The 22,271-nt window shown below is 38.5% G+C and overlaps 1 protein-coding gene across 1 annotated transcript in view; it reads left to right on the top strand.

The window, feature by feature from the left end:
* Nucleotides 1-5,295, top strand: part of LOC123250939 (synphilin-1-like) — a 164,850-nt gene extending 159,555 nt beyond the window's left edge. Inside the window, exon 10 of the mRNA XM_044680053.1 lies at nt 5,211-5,295. Within this exon, the coding sequence (XP_044535988.1) occupies nt 5,211-5,295 (85 nt within the window). The remainder of the gene's footprint in view (nt 1-5,210) is intronic.
* The last annotated feature ends 16,976 nt before the right edge of the window (nt 5,296-22,271 follow it).

Here is a 22,271-nt window from a genome sequence, read left to right as displayed (position 1 = left end):
TATATGTATATATACATACATATATATATATATATGTATGTATGTATTTTTTTTCCAGGGAACAGTCAGCAGAAATTTGAAGTTGATTATGTCCACTTCAAAACGCTCCAGTGCAGATATGATCTTCCTGCAATTTCCCCACTGTTTTGAATCTTTAGAAAAGTTCTCTTTCCCTCTTAAGGGATATGATTCAGGGCACTGTGATTTGATGGGACTTAAAAGTTAAAAAAGCAAAATCTTTCATTGTGCCTCTTTCCAGGCCTTCCACTGAAGGCCCAAATCTATGAGATTAGATTTTAAAGATTTTAAACTTTTAAAGAAGATGATTTAAATATCCTCTTTTATTCCTTTTTTTGTTATTTGTTTACTACTCAGTCCTTGTAATCTCACTCCCTCAAATGAACTCCAAAATGGGAAAAAAAGAAGACAGATTCCCTTGGAACAAATATGCATAGTCAAAGAAAACAAATGTCAAAATCAACCATTTCCAAAATGTTTTTTCTTGTACATATTGAATCCATCAGCACTCTGTTAAGAGATAGGTAGTATCATTATCATTACCTTTATTACCAGTTTTTTGGACATCCCAAGTTGTCACTGGATTGATGAGTTCTTTTGTCTCTCAAAGTTTTTTTATAATGAATTCTTTTCCTAATTCTGTTCATTTTATTTTGCATCAGTTCAAACAAATCTTTCAAGGTTTTTCTTATAGCATAGCTCTTTGGAAACTACTTGTGACACAAAAATAGTCCCTTACATTCATATAGCAAAAATTGCTTATCTATTTCTCTATCGATGAGCTTCCTTCAGTTTCTAGTTCTTTACCATTACAAAAAGTGCAGCTATAAATATTTGTGTGCATTTTGGTACTATTTTTCTTTCCTTAATATCCTTGGCATTGTAGTAATATTGCTAGGTCAAAGAATATGTGCAGTCACTAAATTTTTTCCTAGCATAGTTACAATTTACTTTCAAGAACAGCTAGATCAATTCACAACTCTATCAACCATTCATTAATGTGTCTTCCAGAAGTCTCCCAAATAGTCTTTATTTTCCTTTTTTGTCATCTTTTCCAGACTGATGGATGTGAGGTAGAACCTCGGATTTGCTTTAATTTGCATCTTTTAAATTATTAGTGATTTTGATTATTTTTCATATGTTTATTGAGAGTGTGGATTTATTCTTTTGAAAACTCTGTTCATATACCTAATTTCTGTCAGATTGCTACGTCTTACCCTAGCAGCTGGGATTTTGAGATTTAACAAACACAATGTTAAGATACTCATATAAATGGTTTCCTTAATTTGCTTAACTGATCAACCCCTCTTTTTTCAACTAGTAACAAATCATTTCAATAATTACTGTTTTGTAGAAGAGTTTGTGATATAGTACTGCTAGGCTCACTTCTTTACCAGTTTTTTAGTATTTTGCTTAATATACTTGAATTTGTGTTCCTTCATATGAATTTGGTTTTTTCCCCTTCACTCTATAAAACAATCCTTTGGTAGTTTGATTGATATGGCAGTGATTAAGTAAATCAATTTAGGTTGTATTGTCATTTTTATACATTGCTAGAGCATACTTATGAGCAATTAATATGTTACCAGTTATTTAGGTCTCTCTTATTTCTGTAGAGTATTTTGTAGTTGTATTCAAACTATTCTTAGCTGTGTATTGGTAGACTCCCCAATAGTTTTATATACTTTATAGTTATTTGAATAGAATTTCCCTTTCCATCCCTTCCTGAGGAATTTTATTGGTAAGATTCAGAAATTATGTGGATTTCTATAGATTTTATCTCCTATCATTTTATAAAGTTATTACCTTCTAAAATTACTTTTCTACTGACCATTGAATTCTCTATAGAGAACATCATATTATTTGCAGAAAGTGATAATTTTTTTTCCTTAATTTCTTTTCCTTGTCTCATTTATATAGCTTCCATTTTATAGTACTGGTAAGGATGGACAGTATTACTTTGTCATCTTTTTGGAAATGTCTTTTGCCTTATTCCATTACATACAATTTTGTCTCTTGGTTTTAGATACTTTGCCATAATAAAGCTAGTATATTTATCCCAATGCTTTTTAGTGTTTTTTAAAACAGAAATGGGTTTTGTTTTGTCAAAATCATGTAATTTTGTTATTTTTGCTATTAATATGGCCTATTATAATAATAATTTTCCTTATTTTGAAACAACCCTAATTTCCTTGTAATAATTAATAATCTTTTAAACATGTTGTAGACTCTTTGCTAATATTTTGTTTAGTATTTTTGCATTAATGTTCATTTAGGGATATTTTCTTTCTCTGTTTTGCCTCTTGAGTTAAAGTATCAAAACAGTATTTCTCTCATAGAAAAAATATGGAAAGGTACTTTTCTTGTTTATGTGTAAAATCAAAATTAATTTCTTTTTGGAATATCTGAGAGAATTCAGTTGAAAATCAATCTGGCTGTCCCCTTTAGCTCTACTTAGGTTTTGGTTTTGGCTCCTTCACTGTCTCTTTCTTCATATCTTCACTCTTAGCTTCTACAGGATTCTGTCTTTTTGTGGAGACCAGATGTAATTGCTTATAGCAGCTTCTCTTTAGTTTTCTTAATCATTGTTCCTTCTGGTGCAATTTATGAGCTTTTACAGGGTATTTGAAGGACATCCTAATAGACTGCTATCTTTCCATGATTCCTCTGGATGCCTTTTGTTTATTTGTTTTTGTTTTTCTAAACCCTTACGTTCTGTCTTGGAATCAATATTATGTATTGGTTCCAAAGCAGAAGAATGGTAAGGGCTAGGCAATGGGGGTTAAGTGACTTGCCCAGGGTCACACAGCTAGGAAGTGTCTGAGACCAGATCTGAACACAGGACCTCCCATCTCTAGATCTGGCTCTCAATCCACTAAGCCACCCAGATGCCCCCTTTTGTTTGTTTTTAATCAATAGTAAGCACAGGGGCCTTGACTTTTAAGATATTTGTGTCACATTGTGGTCTGCTCTATAATATTGTTTGTGAAAATTTCCATTCTCCTCAAGAATAACTTTATTATATATGTAGATTATTCTGCTTTTTTAGGCATGAGAAAATTATTGCAATTTTATTTATTTTCTTTTTCCCAGAAACAACAAAATTCCTATTTCTAAAGCATGTTTTCTCTTCCTTCAGAAATATTTAGAATTTGTCCCTTACCATCCTCAAATTTGTTGTTGTCTTTAGCCCATAAGTCTCCTGTATATACTTGGTCTAGTGTGGTTCCTCAAGGATAGAATATCTTTGTTTTCTTTCTATTTCTAATTCTTTATGAGGTGTGCTGAGAACTACAGTGTCAGCGTTTAAACATGGTTGCTCTACTGTCACTCATTTAGAAATAAGTTTGTTATAGAACTCTTGACCATTCTTTCCCCATTTTTGTTCAGTCCATTATCAGCCTTCCAGATTCATCTTTAAAAAGCTCAGAAACTATTTGACTTTACTGGACTTCTCATTGAACTTATTATGATAAAACTGGCTTTTCCTCCATTGCTTCTTATTGTTCATTGCAATACTACTCATAATCTTCTGCCATACTACTCTATCAGAATTTACAAATGAGTCTATATTCTAAAGTACTGTTTTCGTGGCTGCTGTAGCAGTTCTCCTTAAGCAAAAAGAGCCAGTACTTGCTATTTGAAGCAGTTTCTAAGTTCTCTTGGCGCTTTAGGTGACTGATTTATTTAAACATTCTTAAGAAACAGTTCATCTCCATGTCTTTATTTTATCCATGATAAAATATTTTTATTTTTTAATTGTTAAGCAGATCTGTTTGAGCTGTGTTAATTGCATATTTTCTCACTTCTGTTCTAATTTAGAATTTTTTTCTTCATTGTTCTAACAATGTTCTCATGCCATACAGAGTTTCAAGTGTTGCATGAAAGATTTCTTATTGTTTTTGGACTTCAGGATAAAACATAATACCAATCTCACTGACTCCTTTATTTGCCTCTTTGAGGAGAAATAACCTATGAGTCATTCTTTGATTTCATTGCAACTTCCCTCTATTTTGAGATTTATTTATAGTGAGAATGTTTTACATGATACACCTTGAAAAGTTCCAGACATTGGCTCTGATATTTACCATTTTCCTCTAAGGAGATCAGAAAAAGTCTTCTTACTTCCGTTCTATTAATGAAAATCCTCAGGCTCAGAGAGGCTAAATGATTTGTCTAAACATTGGAGAGACTTCTAGCATCGCTTCCTCATCATTGTTGTTGTTGTTCACTGATGTTTAATTCTTCATGATCCCATGGACCATAGCTATCCATGGGGTTTTCTTGGCAAAAATGCTGGAATGATTTTCATTTCGTTTCCGTCCCATTTTACAGATGAGGAAACTAAGGCAAACAGAGTTAGAAGACTTGCCCCAGAGTCACATAGCTAGGGAGTGTCTGAGACCAGATCTGAAATCAGGTCTTCCTGACTCCAGACCATTGAACCACCTAGCTGCCTCCTTACTCCCTCATCATGTGAATACAAAAGTCACAAAAGAGTACCAGGGGCATACTTGACTGGTGGATCACAATGGGTAACTCAAGCAAAGGAGTTCCATTCAACTAAATCAATTCAGTGTCCTGAGTGCCTATCCTTGATGAATAGTTAAAAAAAATTTACTTAACCATAGCACAAGAAGAACATCTTCTCACGTGCTAGAACATTTCTGAGATTCTCTTATCTGTACATTGTAAATACTTAATTATTTACATGTTGTCTCACACACTAAAATGTAATCTCTGAGTGCAGGGATTGTTTTTGCCTTCCTTTTTGTCCACATGCTGTTGATTAATTGATTTCCTTGGGAGCCAGATTTCCTTGAGAATTTAAGACTCTCCCAATGAATCACTAGGTAGAGTACTTCTGGTTTCAACTAAACTTAACAGACGCATTGTTAATCATATCCTGCCTTGCTCTTCTGAAGAGAGTTGTCTTGATGATTAGGAGCAGGAGTCCTTTCTTGAAGGTTGGAAAGTACTTCTAGGGCTCTCAATAAGATATGTATTTTTGCATGACTTGCTTTTATTGTTCAAAAAAGAGACATTTATATGAAAAAGTAGTTTGGTTACTGGAATATTTACTGTGTGGTTTTTATGAAGACAATCAATTTACATTTGGTTTGTACTCAGGGTTATTTGGTAATGTAACCAGTTTTACCTAATTTTGGCCATATGCATTCTTTTCTCCTTAGGCATAATGACATAAATTGGAAAATTGAGAAATCTCAAAGCAAAGAGAGTGTTGATGAGCCAGAGCTACAAGAACTCTTCCTGTAATTACACCTCATCATGTCTTACTGCTGACCTTTGGACACAGTTGGAAAACCTTTAAATATCCTTTGTGGAAACAGGACCATGAGAAATAATCCTTACCAGCAAAAGAATGAATTATTAGGATGCCTTAAATTTATAACAGTTTGACTATCTTAGAAATCTTTTTTTACACTACATGTATATATAACTTGTTTTTAAAGATGTATGGTTTAAAGGCATGACTGAACAAACAGATTTTTTTAAACCGTGTAAAAGGATACAACAAAACTCCAAAGCATTCATCTGACCACCAATTTCATTTTGTTTTTTATTAGGTGCATGATATACAAGAATATTAATTGGTCTTCCCTTTCCCAATGACATAATGGTCTTCCCTTTCCCAATGACATAAATTGTTTGGGCTCAGGTTCTTCAAGACCATTGGGGTTTTTTTTTTTGCCAAGTATAATATGTCTGTCATTTCTACTTTTTGTAAAAAGAAATAAAACTTCAACAGCCATCTCTAATCTCTCAGCGCCTCCCTTTCCAAATAAACTTTCCAATAAAATAAATATTTTGATTTCCAAAGAATTTTTAGATTTCAGTTTTTCATATTAGATGTCAATTCAATCCAACAATATTTTTAATTGTTAATATTCATTTATATCTTTTATTTACATTTCCTTCCTTGCCAAATATGCTCCTGCCCTTTTCTCAACCAAAAAGGGAAGGAGCTGAATTTTCCCATCTCTTCTCTCCATCCAAGTCTGGATAATCTCACAGCATTCCACTGGATGTTTTTGCTCCTTCCACTTTATGTGATTAAAAGCACCTGCTCCATTATGTACACTGCACTAGGAGGACACTGGGGAAATAAGAATTTTAAAAAAATCCTTATCCTCAAGAAAGATATTAGGAATATACAAAATACCAATAATTACTTCTATGATAATTTGTGGAAGAAAGAATAAGAACTTCGGAGTACAAACTGCCCAGTTCACACATTTCTCCATGTGGAGTTAAATACAAACTTTCAAATGTTCCAGTTTTCAATAAGCATAAGGTAATCAGACAAGTGGAAAGAAAGTCAATTGTTTCTGCCTTTTCACTTCCACAAGTTGACATGGGAACATGCTGATGGCACCTGAGAATATATGTACTTCTTAGGCCACTTTAATCTGCTGCTGACATAGGTCAAGGGATTTCTAGTCCCCGGGGAGACAATAATCATTTCCAAGGGCAAGATTTCTGATATGTCCTAATGGCAACAGAATCATTTTTGCTGTTTCAAGATAAGGAAACAGTTCCTAAAGCCCTTTTATCATCATGTAAAAAAATTCTTGGAACCATCAGGTTCCAAGAATTCATGAGTATGCAATGTCCCATTATTGTCCCACTTCATTTTGAACAATATGACCAGTGCAGCACTCTAGGAAAGGGAAAAGAATGTACATTAAAACATGTATTTGAGCCAGACACTAACTGCAAAGCTGGGATAAGACACTAAAATGAGATAATCCTCTGTGTGTGAAGTATGCAGCAACTCTAGATAGAGAAGCCTATACATACTGAAAACAAAGAAACCTGGATTTTGGTTCTAGTGAAGCCAACAAATATTTATTATGTACCTACTATATATGTGTAAGGCAGATTGATAGGTGCTATTGTAGAATATTGGGCCTGGAGTCAGGAAGACCTGAATTCACATCCAATGTCAGACACTTCCTAACTATTTGACCCTCAGCTAGTCATTTCTGTTTGTCTCAATTTCCTCAATTTTAAAATTAAGATAATAACAATATTTACCTTGTAGGATTATTGTGAGGATTAAATGAGATAATATTTGTAAAGTTCTTAGCAGAATGCCTGTAAGTGCTTTAAAAATGCCAGTGGCTATAACAATTATCGATAAAGCCCCTTTCAGAGGATTCCTTTTCAGACATCCCAGGATCTAGTCAAAGATTTAATTTAGTGGCCTCTTGCATATGAAAAGGTTAGAAAGTTTCTAAGAGTTGGTGGTGTAACAATAGATTTGCCTATAACTTTGTTCACTTGTTGATGTGAACAAATAGAAGAGAGTGAGAGTTTAAAAGCAATCAATAGTATTTAGGAGTCTTAAAGGCTATTGCCAAAACATGAGATAAATCCAAACAGAGATAGTAAATACAAAGTCACCAAATGGTAAAGTAGCATGTAACAGAGGAGTTCTATTTCCTTCAGCTGATTCTCATATTATGGTCTCTAGTCTTCTCACCATCCTGGTCATTCTCCACATTGTCTTTCTGAAAATGTGGATAGTACTAAAACAATATCTAGATGTAGTCTAATCAGAGAAAAGATCAATGATACTATCATCTCCCTGGCCCTAAATACCACTTATAGTACTTCCTAAGATACAGCTAGATCAGTGATAGCGAACTTTTTAGAGACAGAGTGCTAGGCCCTACTCCCAATCCCCCCCAACAAGTGCTGTGCCAAACCCCCCTCGGTGACTGTGTCATGCCCCTCCCCCTCCACCAAGTGCCGGGCATGCCCCACCCCCCTTACCCCAGACAGGGGAGGAAGGAAATGCTCCCAGCTGCTGGGTTTAGGGGTGGGTAAAGTGAGGAATGTCCTCAGTGCAAGAGAAGAGAGGAAGGGAATGGCCCAAGCACTCCACTCCCCTCCAGCTCTGCTGCCTGTGAGTCACCCACCTTACCCTCTGTGCATTCCCACTGGGGAGGGGAATGTGAAAAGAATGTTATCAGGTACAGTGAAGAAAGGGAAGGGAGCAGCTCCACTGAGACCCTCTGTAACAAATTCTGGAGGGGGAAGGAAGGCGGCTTTGTTCCCACAGAGAGTGTTCTACGTGCCATCTGTGGCACCTGTGCAGGTTCACCATCACTGACCTAGGTGATGCAATGATTAGATACTAGACCTAGAGTCAGGAAGACTTGAATTCATACCCAGCCTTAGACATTTGCTAGCTGTATGACCAATTAACCTCTTTCTGCCTCAGTTTCCTCATCTTTGAAATGAGAACAATAATAGCACCTTCCTCCCATCTCCTGAGGTTGAAATAAGATCATTGTTGTAAAGCACTTTGCAAATCTTAAAGCACTATATAAAAGTTAGCTATTATTAAGATCACATTTGTATATTGATGCATATTCCGGAGTTCCATTTTCTTCCTACCACTATGAGCAACTAACTTTGAAATCAGAAAAACTTGTGTTCAAGTTCTACCTCTGCTATTATGGCTCTTGTAAGAAATAAAATGAATATAAAAAGATAGCTTTAAAAATATTATGGTTTTTATAGATTTATTAGTAGCCATTAGAAAATGAAGCCACTTGCCATGCTAGCTTAAGCTGTTTAAAAGATCATGTGCCTTGCCTGCCACCTCCATGGTGGCTAGATAACAAAGAAGAAGTACAAGCCCAGCCACTCGATTTTTATCCTCCTGTCTACATCATTACGTAACTACGTCATCACACAAGACAGGAAGCTAGTGGGCTCATGGGAAATGTAGTTCAAGGACCCCCAAACTTCTAATAACACACTATCTACTCCTGAACAAGTCACTTTATTTCTCAGTATCCCAGTGCTCAAAGACTATAGTTTCCAGAGAAAATCCTAACATCCATTGTTAAAGGAAATTTTCTCTGCCTATCCCATGAAACCATAAATTCAGTCTGTTACTTTTCCAACCTGTCCCTTGATTCTGTTTTCTACCACAAATACCATGCAGTAGTAGAGACAATGTAGTGCCTTGCCTTTGAAATCAGGGATAGCTTAAATAAAAGTTTCACTCTCTGAACTAGGCCATCTCTCCTATTTAGTGGGCAGGAAAGTAAAGTGGATGGAGGGATGTACCCAGAAAATCACTAAGGGAAGGATGTGTATGTTGGGAATGTTATGAAAAAAGGGTGGCATTAAAATATACCTTCCCTGTTCCTTAAATGTTCTCTTTTCATTCTTAGATTATTTAATTAAATTTCAAAATTACAGTGAAGGAGATCTGCAAACCTCTTAAAAGTCAGTCGCGGGAAAGCTGACTAAACAGAACACAGGAAACTTTTAAGTAAAATGAAAGGAAAGATGATACGAAAAAATTGATGATCCAGTTGTGCAAGAAAATGGGTGTATTTTTATGCCAATGTGTTAACTACTGAGTGAAAAATCCCCTACCCTTATATGAAGCTTAGATTTTTAATGTTAACAGTAGTCTTAACATAATCCCAAAATAAACATATTTGTAATTCTAAGATAGTTAAATAATGTTAGCATAAGTGATTATTTTAGTATAAGTTTTAAAGTAAGATATAACTTGAATATAGTATAAGTTTTAAAGTAATATATAACTTGAATATAGTTAATCATTGTTAGCATAGGCCTCAGTTTTAGCCTTAAAATTGCTATATCATGGTGGGTTTTCATTAGCATAGAGGCTTTTGCCTCTGTTAGAGGTCCTTCACCTTTGTATACACCCTAGTATACGTTGTCAATGTGGAATCTAGAAGGCCCCAAACTACTTAGCTTAAAGGTAAAAGCCCTAGATTTGAGCTTGTCACATGAGAGTTCCTCCCTGAGGAGAGTCCAACTTCACTAGTCTCAGATTAATAATAGACTTTAAAGTGGTTTAAAATGGGGATGGCTAATCCCATCAAGTGTTAAGTATCTCTTTTGTCCCAGTAGTTTCTCCTCTTAGGCCAAAGTCCTTTACCAAGGTGGCCCAGCCCTTGGTTGGATCTTTCCCTTTTGTGTCCATTATAAAGCATCAGCTCCTCACTGTTATTCCTATCTGGGACTCCTCTTTTCCTTTGTTACCATTGTAAAGTCAAACAACTGTCCCTCTCATCCTCAGTCCCCATGTTCTATTCCCCAAGAAAGGTATTCAATTCCCAACTTTAATGGTTCTTTGGAGTTGTCAGTCTAGCACAGTTGGCTCTCCAAGGGGTCAGTGTCCAGAGTAACCAGTTTCAATCCTAGGAACTCTGCATTAGTATGGAGCTCTGCATGGAGGCCTAATTTTGCATTGAACCCCTTTCCTTAATTAAAGAGTGGTTTTTCTGACTATTTAATAGTTTCATTTTTTTCCCCAAGTTAACAACATCATCAGACTTTTGCCTCCTGGCACCTTCTCCTTACCCTGGTCATCTTAGTAAACATCATCCTTGACATCATCAGGCTTAGAAAGTAGAGTTCAGGCTCCCCTACTCCTCCCTTGTCTATCAAGTGACTTCTTCTACCAATGAGAAGTATTTCCTGATTACTTCAACCAATCCTCATCTCTCTATTTTTATCACTGTCCTGAAATATTTTTAAACTAGTATATAAGTTGTCTAATTCTTTAGGCTGTTAAACTGGAAAAAAACTCAGAACTATTAAATAGTCAGAAAAACCACTTTTTAATTAAGGGGAGGGGTTTGGTGCTTTCCTCTTAGGCCTCCCCACAGAGCTGCATGCTACAGAGCCCTGAGACTCTTTTGCAATGGTCACTGATGCCTAGGAAGGCCAACCATGCTAGATTGGACAATTCCAAAGAGGGAACAGAATTTAGGGGTCTTTTATACCCTTTTAGGGGAGCTGGGGACTACTGAGGATGGGAGAGTATAGTTGATTGACTCTACAATGGCAACAAAGAAAATGAGGAGTGCTAGACAGGATTATCAGGGGGAGACAGATGCTTTACAATGGACACAAAAGGGAAAGATCCAGCCAAGGGGTGGGCTACCTTGGAGAAGGACTTTGGCCTAAGGGGAGAAGCCATTGGGACAAAAAGGATACTTAACACCTGATGGGATTTACCAGCCCCACCTAAACTAATTTAAGGTCTATCTTTAATCTGAATTTGTGAAGTTGGGCTTTTTCCTCAGGGGGAAACTCAGGTGACAAGGTGAAACTTGAGATCTTCATCTCCAAACTAACTAAACTAGGGGATGGGGTGGGTATCAAACATCATGAGGCTATAAATTTTGGAGTTCCATCGTCAAGGCATAAAAGAATTCCATAGGACCTTCATAGAGCACTCTTTGCGGTGGGGGGCTGAGGGGTGTGGGCCAATTGTGGCTCGGCTCCTTATTCTTAAGCCCATTGCCCCGATTAATCAATCCTTCCCTATTATGGTGTGGGCAATGCCGTTTCCAATGGCCTTCCGGGTTACAGTGAAAGCAAAATGATTGCTCTCCATAATCTCTATTGGGGTTGCCTCCCCTGTGACTGCTGGGTGATCGATTTAGGCTTGCAACGCCAGCCACAAGAATTTTAGCTAGGTCCCACTGGTTTTTTCGGTCCTGCTTAGCTCTGAACTCCTGGTCCTCCAGCTGGAGGCGCTTTGCCCTTTCGTTGGGAGTTTCACGAGTGTTGAAGACTCTCTGCAACTTTGAGAAGGTCACTTAATGACTGTTCTCCCAATCCCTCAATCATTTGGAGTTTTTGACAGGATATTGGGGGCAGATTGATGAACAAAAGCTAGGAGAATAGTGGTCCTGCTTGTCTCTGCCTGTGTATATAGGCAGAACACTTCCTGCAGCCTTTCCAAGAAGGTGGCAGGACTTTCCTCAGGCCCCTGTCTAACTTAATTTACCTTGGCCAAATTTGTGGGTTTGTGAGCCGCGGCTCGGAGACTGGCCATGAGAGTCTGGCGATAGATATGGAGACACTTCCTACCTTCAGGCTGGTCAAAGTCCCAGTTGGGGTGATTCAGGGGGAACACTTCATCAATGAGGTTAGGCTGATTGGTGGGTCTGCCATCGATCCCAGGAACATTCTTCCCAGCCTCCAGGAGGATTCGCTCCTTCTCCTCAGTAGTAAAAAGGACCTGCAAAAGCTGCTGGCTGTCATCCCATGTGGGGTTGTGGGTAAAAAAGATGGAATCTAGTAGGGAAATAAGTTTCTGAGATTGCTCTGAAAAGGTGGGGTTCTGGGCTTTCCAGTTATAGACATCGATGGAGGAAAATGGCCAATATTTATAAACTCGGGGTCCCCCAGGAGCTGTTGGGCCCACTGCCCATACTGGGAAGGTGGAGGTTGAAGTAGGTTCCTGGAGTTCAAGGGTGCCTTGGCGTCTATGGCTTTGGGTGCCATGGGCTGGTGGCCCTCCGATTGGAGGTCCTCCTACCTCTGCCTCATTGTCTGCCCCTGGGTGAGAATATAGGGGAGCATAGGGTGGAGGTAAAGGCTGCAGGTCAGGGGGCTCAGAGGATGAGTCAGGTAACACAGGTGGGACTGAAGCCCCCGACCCTGATGATCCCTGGGAGCGCCCTTGCCTTGCTTCTCCTTTATCCTCTGAGAGGATCAAAGTCCTAACGACCCTTTGTGGAGGGTCTCAGGGTTCCGAGGGCAGGAAGGACTGTAGCCATAAGGGTGTGTCCAAGACTAGATTTTGCCAAGTGAGGATATAGGGGATCTGATCAAGGTGGCCTTGTGGACCTGAATTTAGGATTTCAGCCCTGACTTTGGAGATTATTCCCAGGTCCAGAGTCCCTTCTCTTGGCCACCCCAGGCCAAGTGCCGGCCAGTCTGCAGAGCAGAAGGTTTTAAGTTTGCCTTTTTTGACTGACATGGACAAACTATGGACTCTAGCTTTAAAAATGGAAAAATGGGAAGTCATGAGAGAAAGTGGGGTGGATGCTCCTTGTCTGATGACTATCTATAGAAGGAATGCAGTCCCTGTACACAAACAGTAAACACAAAGTGTACAAAAAAGATGACAGACAATAAACACAAAAGTGGACAAAATGATCCAAAGCAGACTAGACAATCAAGACAAACACCCAATTATATGTTTGCTCACCCTTCCACCTTCCTGGATTTCTCCCTTCTCTTCCAGTGCATCCACTGGTATTATTTGAACTTGCCAGAGACCTTTAACCCGCCAGGCTGGGGTTCCAACCCCACCAGGTACCTTTACGGGAACCTCTAACCCACAGATCTAGGAACTCTAACCTCTAAAAGTTCCTCTTTAAATCTCGGGAACTCTATCCCCAGGCAACATTCTTGCAGTGGGGGCTCCAGCCCCACAAAGTACCTTTAAATTTCTGACCAGTCAAGTTGTAGATCTCCCCCAGTCGAGACGCTTGTGCCCAACAGAGCTCATCTCTCTTCCTTCGAAGGGAATGTGCTCAGAAAACTTGTTAGGGTTCTGCTTTGACAATAGGCTTTTCCCGTGTAAACCCTGGGACCAGAGGGGCAAGCCAGACACTTAGCCTTACACCACGAACCTACAAGACCCTCTGGCAGAGCTCCCCTCTTCGTTCAGCTTTACCAGGAACATTTTTAGAGGGTCTATCTGGGTTCTGGTTTGGCAATAGGCTTTTCCCATATAAACCCTGGGACTAGAGGGGCAAGCCAGCCACTTAGCCTTACACTATGAACCTCCAAGACCTGTTCCCTCATCCCCGGCACAAGCCATGGATTGGAGCCCACTGGACCCGAGCAGCCTCTGCAGCAAGGATCCTAAGTGAATTCCCAATTGGTCCCACTGCTGGTCAGAACTCAATTATTCCTGTGGGATCCCGGATGAGCCCCCATATGAAGTGCCCAGAGACTTATCCCAATAAATGAGTCTTGAACCAACAATGCAAGATGCAAAGGGACTTTATTGTCTAGCTTTGAACTAGGGTCTCCCACCTAAAGCTGGTGAGTGACCTTGAGCTGTGCCTGAGCTTGAGTTTTTATAGAGTAGTAGTCAGCAGGGGACAGGGTAGGGGAATGTCTTTAGGTTGGGAAATCCTGCAGATAAGGGGAGTGACTGTAAGGTATTCTTGCAGATAAAGGGAATGTCTGCAGGGAAGAGATCCTGCGGATAAGGGGAAGGTCTTCAAGGTAGATAAGGGTAGGCCCTGGAGACCAGAGGTGTGCAAGATTGGGATTCCTGTGGACAATCCTATTTCACCATAATGTCATACAAGGGTCAGGCCCATAATGTCATACAGGGGACAGGATTTTTAATTATGAATCCTCCTAGGTTCCACACAGCCACGTGAACCTGAGAAAACTATATTTCTCTAACAGGCTGCTAAGCTTTCTAAAGGAATGACTCAAGGATTTATGAGGCAGAACTCATTGGGTATATACTCCTTTGTAGCTATGAGTGAGGAATGACTACTTTGGACTACATTACCACAGCTGAGTAGCAGCTTCATTTCCCACATTTCTGTGAGGACTATGTGCACATCACTAACTCTCTCTGTTTTCTTTTCTGATCTTAGGTGAACAAGTATCCTTAGATGGAATTGTTGAGAGACATCAAGAATTTTAAAAGGTGTGGAGTTTTATGGCTATAGCAATCATAACATTGCCCAAAGCAACAATAGTGAATAGCAGACATGGAAGCTCCAACATTAGAAATGACGTGATTAAACAGATGAGGAAAGGCTGATGAACAATTCCAACTGTTCTTACTATCTTTAGTAAATGTCTTTGCTAGGAGTAAATTATATCTATTCATGGAAAGCATGTTGGTGAGGTCCAAAGTTAGGAGCTCCACCGCCTCACTCTTAAAACATTGATTTTTAAAATAGCCAACCTCTGAAGTACTCAAACTGCGAAAATGAGTGCCAGGTAGGGGAATATCCCAGAATGGCTGCTACAAAACAAACTGCTAATCAAAATGACCTTGTATTCTTCACCTCTTTAACTTTCATTAAAATGACTTTGTACTTCTTTAAAAGGTGAGAAAGAAGAGATGATCTCCATCCAGAAGCAATCTTCAATTTAATTGTATCCCTTAAATTTATTAGTCAATTGTCTGAAACTAGAAATGCATTTTCCATGAGAGATGGTATAGCATATTTAAATAGTTAATTTCTATGAATCAACCCATAGAAACCTACCTAACTCATGTATAGATTGAAATTCTTCAGAGGCAGTACTTCTTAATTTTAAAGTTATTAACTGGTCAAGACAACATAACCTGGTCATTTGACTCCCTCCACAATCTGATAGGACCAAAAGAGTGAAAATGGGATTTCTTTCCTCTGTCATAGGTTTTATACTATTTGTGAACTCACCGCTCAGTCCTATCTCAAGACATCTCTGATAGCCATAGAGGAAGTAGACTTAAAGGCCTCAATTCCTCTTTCATTACTTCATCACAGGAAGATACAATTCTTTTCTCATACAAAGAAAACACCAGAATATCATTTCCTCCCCTCTACAAGGCTGGGCCAACTTACTTTATCACTGCAACATTATTGTTAGAGCTTGCTCACTTCTCTTAATCTTTTGAATAGGTCAGGGTTCACCAAGCTCAGCGCTGCACTTATCCCTTTTATCCTTTTAAGATCTTAACAGAAAAAGGAATATAGCAATTCAGTTTCACAGCATGGAGGAGAAACTGTTTCAACCTGACCTCAGTTTGACGGAGGAAGGGGAGAAACTAAAGGAAAAATTATTTCACAAAAATATCATAATTCAATATTTTATTTTCCACACTCATATTTGAAATATCTTGCTAATAGTACTGCAACGTGTAATCTGGGGGACCCCAAGGTTTGTGTCAATTTGGGATCTAGCAACCCCAACTCAGGAGAGTTTCCCTAGAGGGAAGTTAGGGATTCTGCCAGTCTCAGACTGAATAATAGGCCTTAAGATATTTAATGGCTCTAGTTAGGTGGAGTTGGTGTAATGATTAAAAATGATAAAGGCTGATATAATGAGGGGAATTAATAGTTTAATTAAAGCCATGTTAATAAAATAATTAAGGGGCAGCTGGGTGGCTCAGTGGATTAAGAGCCAGGCCTAGAGACGGGAGGTCCTAGGTTCAAGTCCGGCCTCGGACACTTCCAGCTGTGTGACCTTGGGCAAGTCACTTGACCCCCATTGCCCACCCTTACCACTCCTGGGCTAAGGACAGTCCCTAGCCCGGATGAAAAAGGAGGAGGGTTGGGCATGGGGCTAGCAACCCCACCCTGTAAAAACTACATCTGCTAAAGAAACTGCAACCTAAAGTAGGGGCAGCTGGGCTAGCTCAGTGGATTGAGAGCCAGGCCTAGAGACGAAAAGGTCCTAGGTTCAAATCCGGGCTCAGACACTTCCCAGCTGGGTGACCCTGAGTGACCCATTGCCTACTGGTTGTGGCCCTATGCTCCTAGAATGGAGTCCCAGGATAAAAATAAATGAATAAATAAATAAAATAAAATAATTTGGACGACCGCGCCTGACTACTTTTAAAAATGCCACCCATCAGTATCTCCACCCATCTTCCTTTGTCTTGCACGCCAGAGAGCATGTCTCAAGCCTGACCTCCGAATTTCAGTCAAGCTCAACCTGAGCTAATCAGGTCAGAAACTGGAAACCCATTGGATCACGGGAAATGTAGTCTCAAAGTTCCCCACATGTCCACAGGAAGTTTGTAAGATACTTTTAAATGGCACCTCCCTGAATTCCAAACAACACACTGGTCATATACCAATATAAAGCTAGCGACCTTAGAATGGCCTGAATTAATTTTAACATTGACAACTATTGATGATTTAAATTTATCCCTTTCTTATAATGAAAAGGAAGTGGAAAAATGGAAACAAAAATTTAAGGGCTAAACAGATAAATGGAGTATGGGTGTCATCTGAAGGAAAACTCCTGCTCCCTAGAAGTTTTTATCATAAAATTTGCCAGTCTATACACAAAAACGGTCCCTTTGGTTCCCAGGGCATTGTGGACTCTGTTAAAGCCATAGCCTCTAGGGGCAGCTGGGTAGCTCAGTGGATTGAGAGTCAGGCCTAGAGATGGGAGATCCTAGATTCAAATCCGGCCTCAGACACTTCCCAGCTGTGTGACCCTGGGAAAGTCACTTGACTCCCATTGCCCACCCTTACCACTCTTCCACCAAGAAGCCAATACACAGAAGTTAAGGGTTAAAAAAAGCAACATAGCCTCTAAAGTGTGTAAAGTCTTCCCTACTTGCCAAGCATTCAATCATCACTCCTTTCATGGCAAAGCTTTTGGAGGGTGTCCTCTGGCTTACACACCTTTTGAACACCTGCAAATTAAATTTTGTCTAGTCATAGACTAGATGACCAGATGGCTGGAAGCATTTTCTATTGCCTGGATCACAGCAGCTTTTGTTTCTAAGGTGCTCCTAAAAGAGATTATTCCTTGCTTTGGCCTGCCTACAGGTATTGATTCAGACAGGGGAACTCATTTCACTGGTCAGTTTTATCTCAGATAAATTCTTGTTTGGGGATAACTCCCAAATTCCATGTACTCATCCCCAGAACTCAGACCAAGTTGAGAGAATGAATAAAGATCTCAAAACTATGATTTGCAAATTGTGCACAGAGACTCATTCAAAATGGCCTGAAATTCTCCCTCTGGCCCTATTTTATCTTTGAAACAGGTCCAGGGGAGATGTACACATCTCATCATATAAGATGTTTTTTGGACATCCCCCTATGCAGGCTAAGCCTTTCTCTCCCTCATATATATCATTGCAAGGGGAGACACTTCTATTGCCTCATAAATACAGAACATAAAATTGTGAGAACTCCATGAATCCAGAGCTGCTATACAAGCAGGTCCTATTGACTTCTCATTCCCAGTAGAAAAGGTAAAATCAGACCAGGGAATGCTATCTCCCATCTGCTACAAAATCTAGTCCCTTTTCTGCCTTTCATAAGTGTGGCAATTTTCTGTAGTGCTGGCTGCTGATTGGGTAAATGCATATTGCTGCAATGGTCCTACAGGCTTGTGGGACATAAATAACTTATTAGGCCCTGATTCTAGGACTTCTTATGGGCTTATTCTTGCTCACTCAGAATTTTTATATACTATTTAATTTTGTTTTTTTCTTTTCATATATATATGTACATATATATGTATTTATGCTTTTGACTTCCTTTTAACAATTGATTCACATACCTCATAACTTAGCCATGTATCTCAGGACTGTGTATTGGTCAACTCCATCATATAATTGTCATATAATTTTAGATTTATAAATTTTTTTTATAATTTTAGGATAAGAAACTTGCTACCTCCCTGAATCAAGAAAGTGAACTGTTTAGAGATGCCTATGGAAACCTCATGCTGTATCAAAAGATCCAAAATGGACTTTGGGGTGTAGTGAAATTGAACTGTGATTGGGGGTGGTGGTGAATACATTTATTTTGAATGTACACTCTTATGCCAAGGGGGACTGCCCCCTAATTTTTGTCAAAGTGCCTAGCAATCATTAGTTCTCTTTCCTTCATTTCCTTCTCATCCACAAATTACTGTAATTTCCCCTTAGAAAGTGCAATATTCTATACAGCTCTAGTCTTTAGAGATACAAATTGGTTGTGTGTACTGATTCCATGGGGAAACTAGGAATGTAAATCTGGGAGATTTCTACATGCTTGTTTCCCATGGGAATCACAGGGGGGATTGTGTAATTAATTTCTGTACCCTAGAACTCCAATTCCCAGCATCCCATCTTCCTTCTCATGTTACATGCTGATGTAGGGAAGATATAAATTTGGTGTAGCCAAATTTGCTCTCTTTGGATGATAGCGTGCTGTGGAGATGAGGCAAAGGAGAGGTAGAACTAGCTCACGTGGTTTTAATTTTGTTAGATAATTAGATTTTTTTACTTCTATTTTCTTTTTATGTCTTCTACTTCAAGAGATTATTAATAAACTCTATAAAATATAATTCTTGGAGTGTGGAATATTAATTTAAATCCTACACAGGGATACTGTCCCCAGAATTCCAGGGTGTAGACTCTGTAAAAGTTTTTGGTGCTGGGCTCTGGACACAGGCAGAACATTGGACCTATCCCTCTCCTGAGTAAAGACTTGGTTTTTCTGACTACTTTAGTAGTTCTGTGTTTTTTTCAAGTTAACAGTACTATTCTGAATAATCCTAATTACTTTGTGCAATATTTCTCTGTTGGAAAATATAGCCTTAATTTCACCCAGGAACATCAGGAAAAAGTACTTTGCCCCACAATGACATCAGAGAAAGGAGCTCTATTAAGAAAAAAGGATAGATTTTCCTAAACTCCTTTATGTGACTAACTCTCTAACAATCAGAAACTTCTTAAGAGAAATCATCCTCTCCAGGTCAAACATTTCCTATCCACCTTAAGGTACTATTTTGGGGAATAATGGGAAGTAGATGTGGGAATGGAAATTAGGAGTTCTAGACTACTAGATCCCCACAACAAGCAGTTTGTAAGTTAGCAGCTGCCTGTGTTTAGGCTGGTTAATTCTAAGTGGAAGGTTTATTAACATGAATAAATAAAAAATCAAAAGAAAGAGAAGGGGATTCCTTTGTTATACCACTTTTCTGATAATGTGGCAATCTATGTGATAGTATGTTCAAGTCATTCTTGTTTCTCTTACTGTTTAATTAAAGGTTTTTGCTTTCAATTTATTCTTTGGTTGAATAGCACAAAAGGGGGGAGGATATTATTAGAAGCTTATGAATTGTGGTTTGCTCCTTGTCCAAGATGTGCCTTAAACCTGAGGTATTATTTGGGATACCTAAATATGAGAGGAACTCCAGATACTACATAGACTTTTGCATGAATTATCAGCTTCATATTAATAAATGTATCATATAACTTCCTAAAGGTTTACAAGGGTTAAAAAAGCAGTTTTGACAAAATGAGGAGAGCAATTTAATTAAAAAAAATTGTTTAATTTAAGAAAGAAGTACAGATAGATAGAAAAGAGAGATTACTAATCTTATACCCTATAAATATACCTAAAATTCCTAATACTGCCTAAAATTCCTAATACTACCTCTAATTGTCTTCTGAGGACAGTTTCCTTTGCCTGGCACAACCCAGGCCTAATCTAATCTACTCTATCTATAAATATTCACTAACTCCCTAAAATAATGGAGAGCCACCACTCACTCACTCCTTCAATTGGTTTTCTATAGCAGCCCAACTGTCAGTAGCCAACTGAAAGCAGATCTTTGCCTCAGAGACAGACCTCCTGTTCTCTCGAGATCCCAGAGGCAAAAAGACCTTTAAAGGCTAAAGCCAAAAGCCCTCCCAGTAAGCTCAGACCAACCTTTATATTTTAAGCTCAGTCCCACCTTTATATTCCAGCAACCCACACTACCAGCAACCAACCCTGGTTTCTTAGAATACAAAGTTAAATGAGGATTTAAAGTGTCACAGGACTTTGAAAGGGAACTCTTTATTCTCTTTGTCTATTTTGAATTAATACTTGGTTAACACTAACTTAAGTACCCCTACTCAGTATCTCACCAAACTGTGAAGTGTGAATCAGACTTTCTTTTAGTACTCCTACTTAGTACCTTAACAGATACTAAGTAAGAGTGTTGCAAGTCATTTGCTAAAATGGGTAACAACAGACAGGAAATTGTGAATCCTTTTTTTTTTTTTTAATTTTTTTTTTAATAAACCCTTAATTTCGGTGTATTGTCTCATAGGTGGAAGAGTGGTAAGGGTGGGCAATGGGGGTCAAGTGACTTGCCCAGGGTCACACAGCTGGGAAGTGGCTGAGGCCAGGTTTGAACCTAGGACCTCCTGTCTCTAGGCCTGACTCTCACTCCACTGAGCTACCCAGCTGCCCCTGAATCCTTTTGATAAGAGTTTACACCTCCAGAGAATGAGAGGTGGATCCTGAAAGACACTGCCCCTCTGGGCAGTGATAGACAATTTGAAAGCTGTGATTGGCCACTGTGAAGAGGGGAAGAAACAAGAAATTACTAAAAAAGCCCTGAATTTCTGGGGCTAGAGGTAGGCTATAGGAGTCATCTTCAATAGGTCATTGTCTTCAGCTCGAACTGCCTCTTGGAGGGAACTTGGGTGAGTGAATAGCTAGCTTTCCTTTTTCAACTTCTGGAGAGAGATTAATTCTGGTTGAGGGTTAACAAGTAGAGCCAAGCTGAGTCGAGCATTGGAGTAATATTTAGAGTGGCAGGCTAAATATCTTCTCTACCCTCTTTTTGTACTTCTCAACTTCCACTCTCTGTTTTGTAAATAAAAACTATTGAAAGTTATTTTGACTTAAGCTATAATATTTTAAATCGGCTACCACCATATTATTCATAATTTTCATATATTTTAGTCAAACCCTTGATTTTAATTCCTTACAGGACATTAAAAGACCTCAGAAAGCTTCCTGATTCCCATTTGATTTCTGGCAAAACCACCCTTAGACCATCCCAGACAAATGATTGTCTAATAAACTTAAAAAGAGTTTGAAAAAAGGAGATACCACAACTTCTCTTGGCAACTGCTTCAACAATATAACAATTAATATAACCAGATATTTCTTGCAAAGGGTTTCTCTATAATCATAGACTTTCTAAACCCTGGATCATTTTCAGAGAACCAATCTCTTAGTCTTAATTATATCTTGGACAACTTGGGCTTTTTTCTGGTAGTCTACCAAAAAAACTCTTTAGAGTTTTACACTTAAACTTGAAGTAATGACTGATAGTAAAACAACAGAAAAAGTATTAGGAAAGAAATAAAATATTGAGATCATGTTATTAGTTTGCAGATTTATAATAGCACAATATTTAAGACATGAGACCCAGAAATCCAGTTCTCAGTGGCAAATTCAATATAGATCCCCAATTCCTTGACTTAGTAAGACACATGTTGTATGTTCCCTTGTATGTCTTTAATATAGTACATATTAAATCCATTTTATATAGAATTACTTATTCTCCAAAGGAAAATGACCCTTAACATTAAAATTATTTAATTTTAACAATTTTAACAATTTACTTCCATGTTGATAGATAGATAGTTGATAGCACCAGCTAACACAAAATGCCATATGGTTAAATTAAATGAGGTACTTCATCTAAATTTTTGCATCTAGTAAAAGGTCTTAAATATGTAGTTCCCATACACTCAAATTGGAGATTTTGAGCTAAAATTAGCCTCAAATTTGAAGGATCACCACTACATAGACTTTGTCCTATAGAACAAGTGATAAACCGTAGGATCATAAGAATTGCATATTTAGTTAGAAGGGAACCGTTAGAGGCCATTGACTCTAATCCTCTCATTTTACAAATGTTCAAACTAAAGCTGGGAGAAGTTA

This window comes from Gracilinanus agilis, chromosome 1 (assembly GCF_016433145.1).
Source record: "Gracilinanus agilis isolate LMUSP501 chromosome 1, AgileGrace, whole genome shotgun sequence".
Lineage (NCBI taxonomy): Eukaryota > Metazoa > Chordata > Mammalia > Didelphimorphia > Didelphidae > Gracilinanus > Gracilinanus agilis.
Note: the sequence above shows the minus strand (reverse complement) of the source record. Positions and strands in the feature narration are given on the sequence as shown.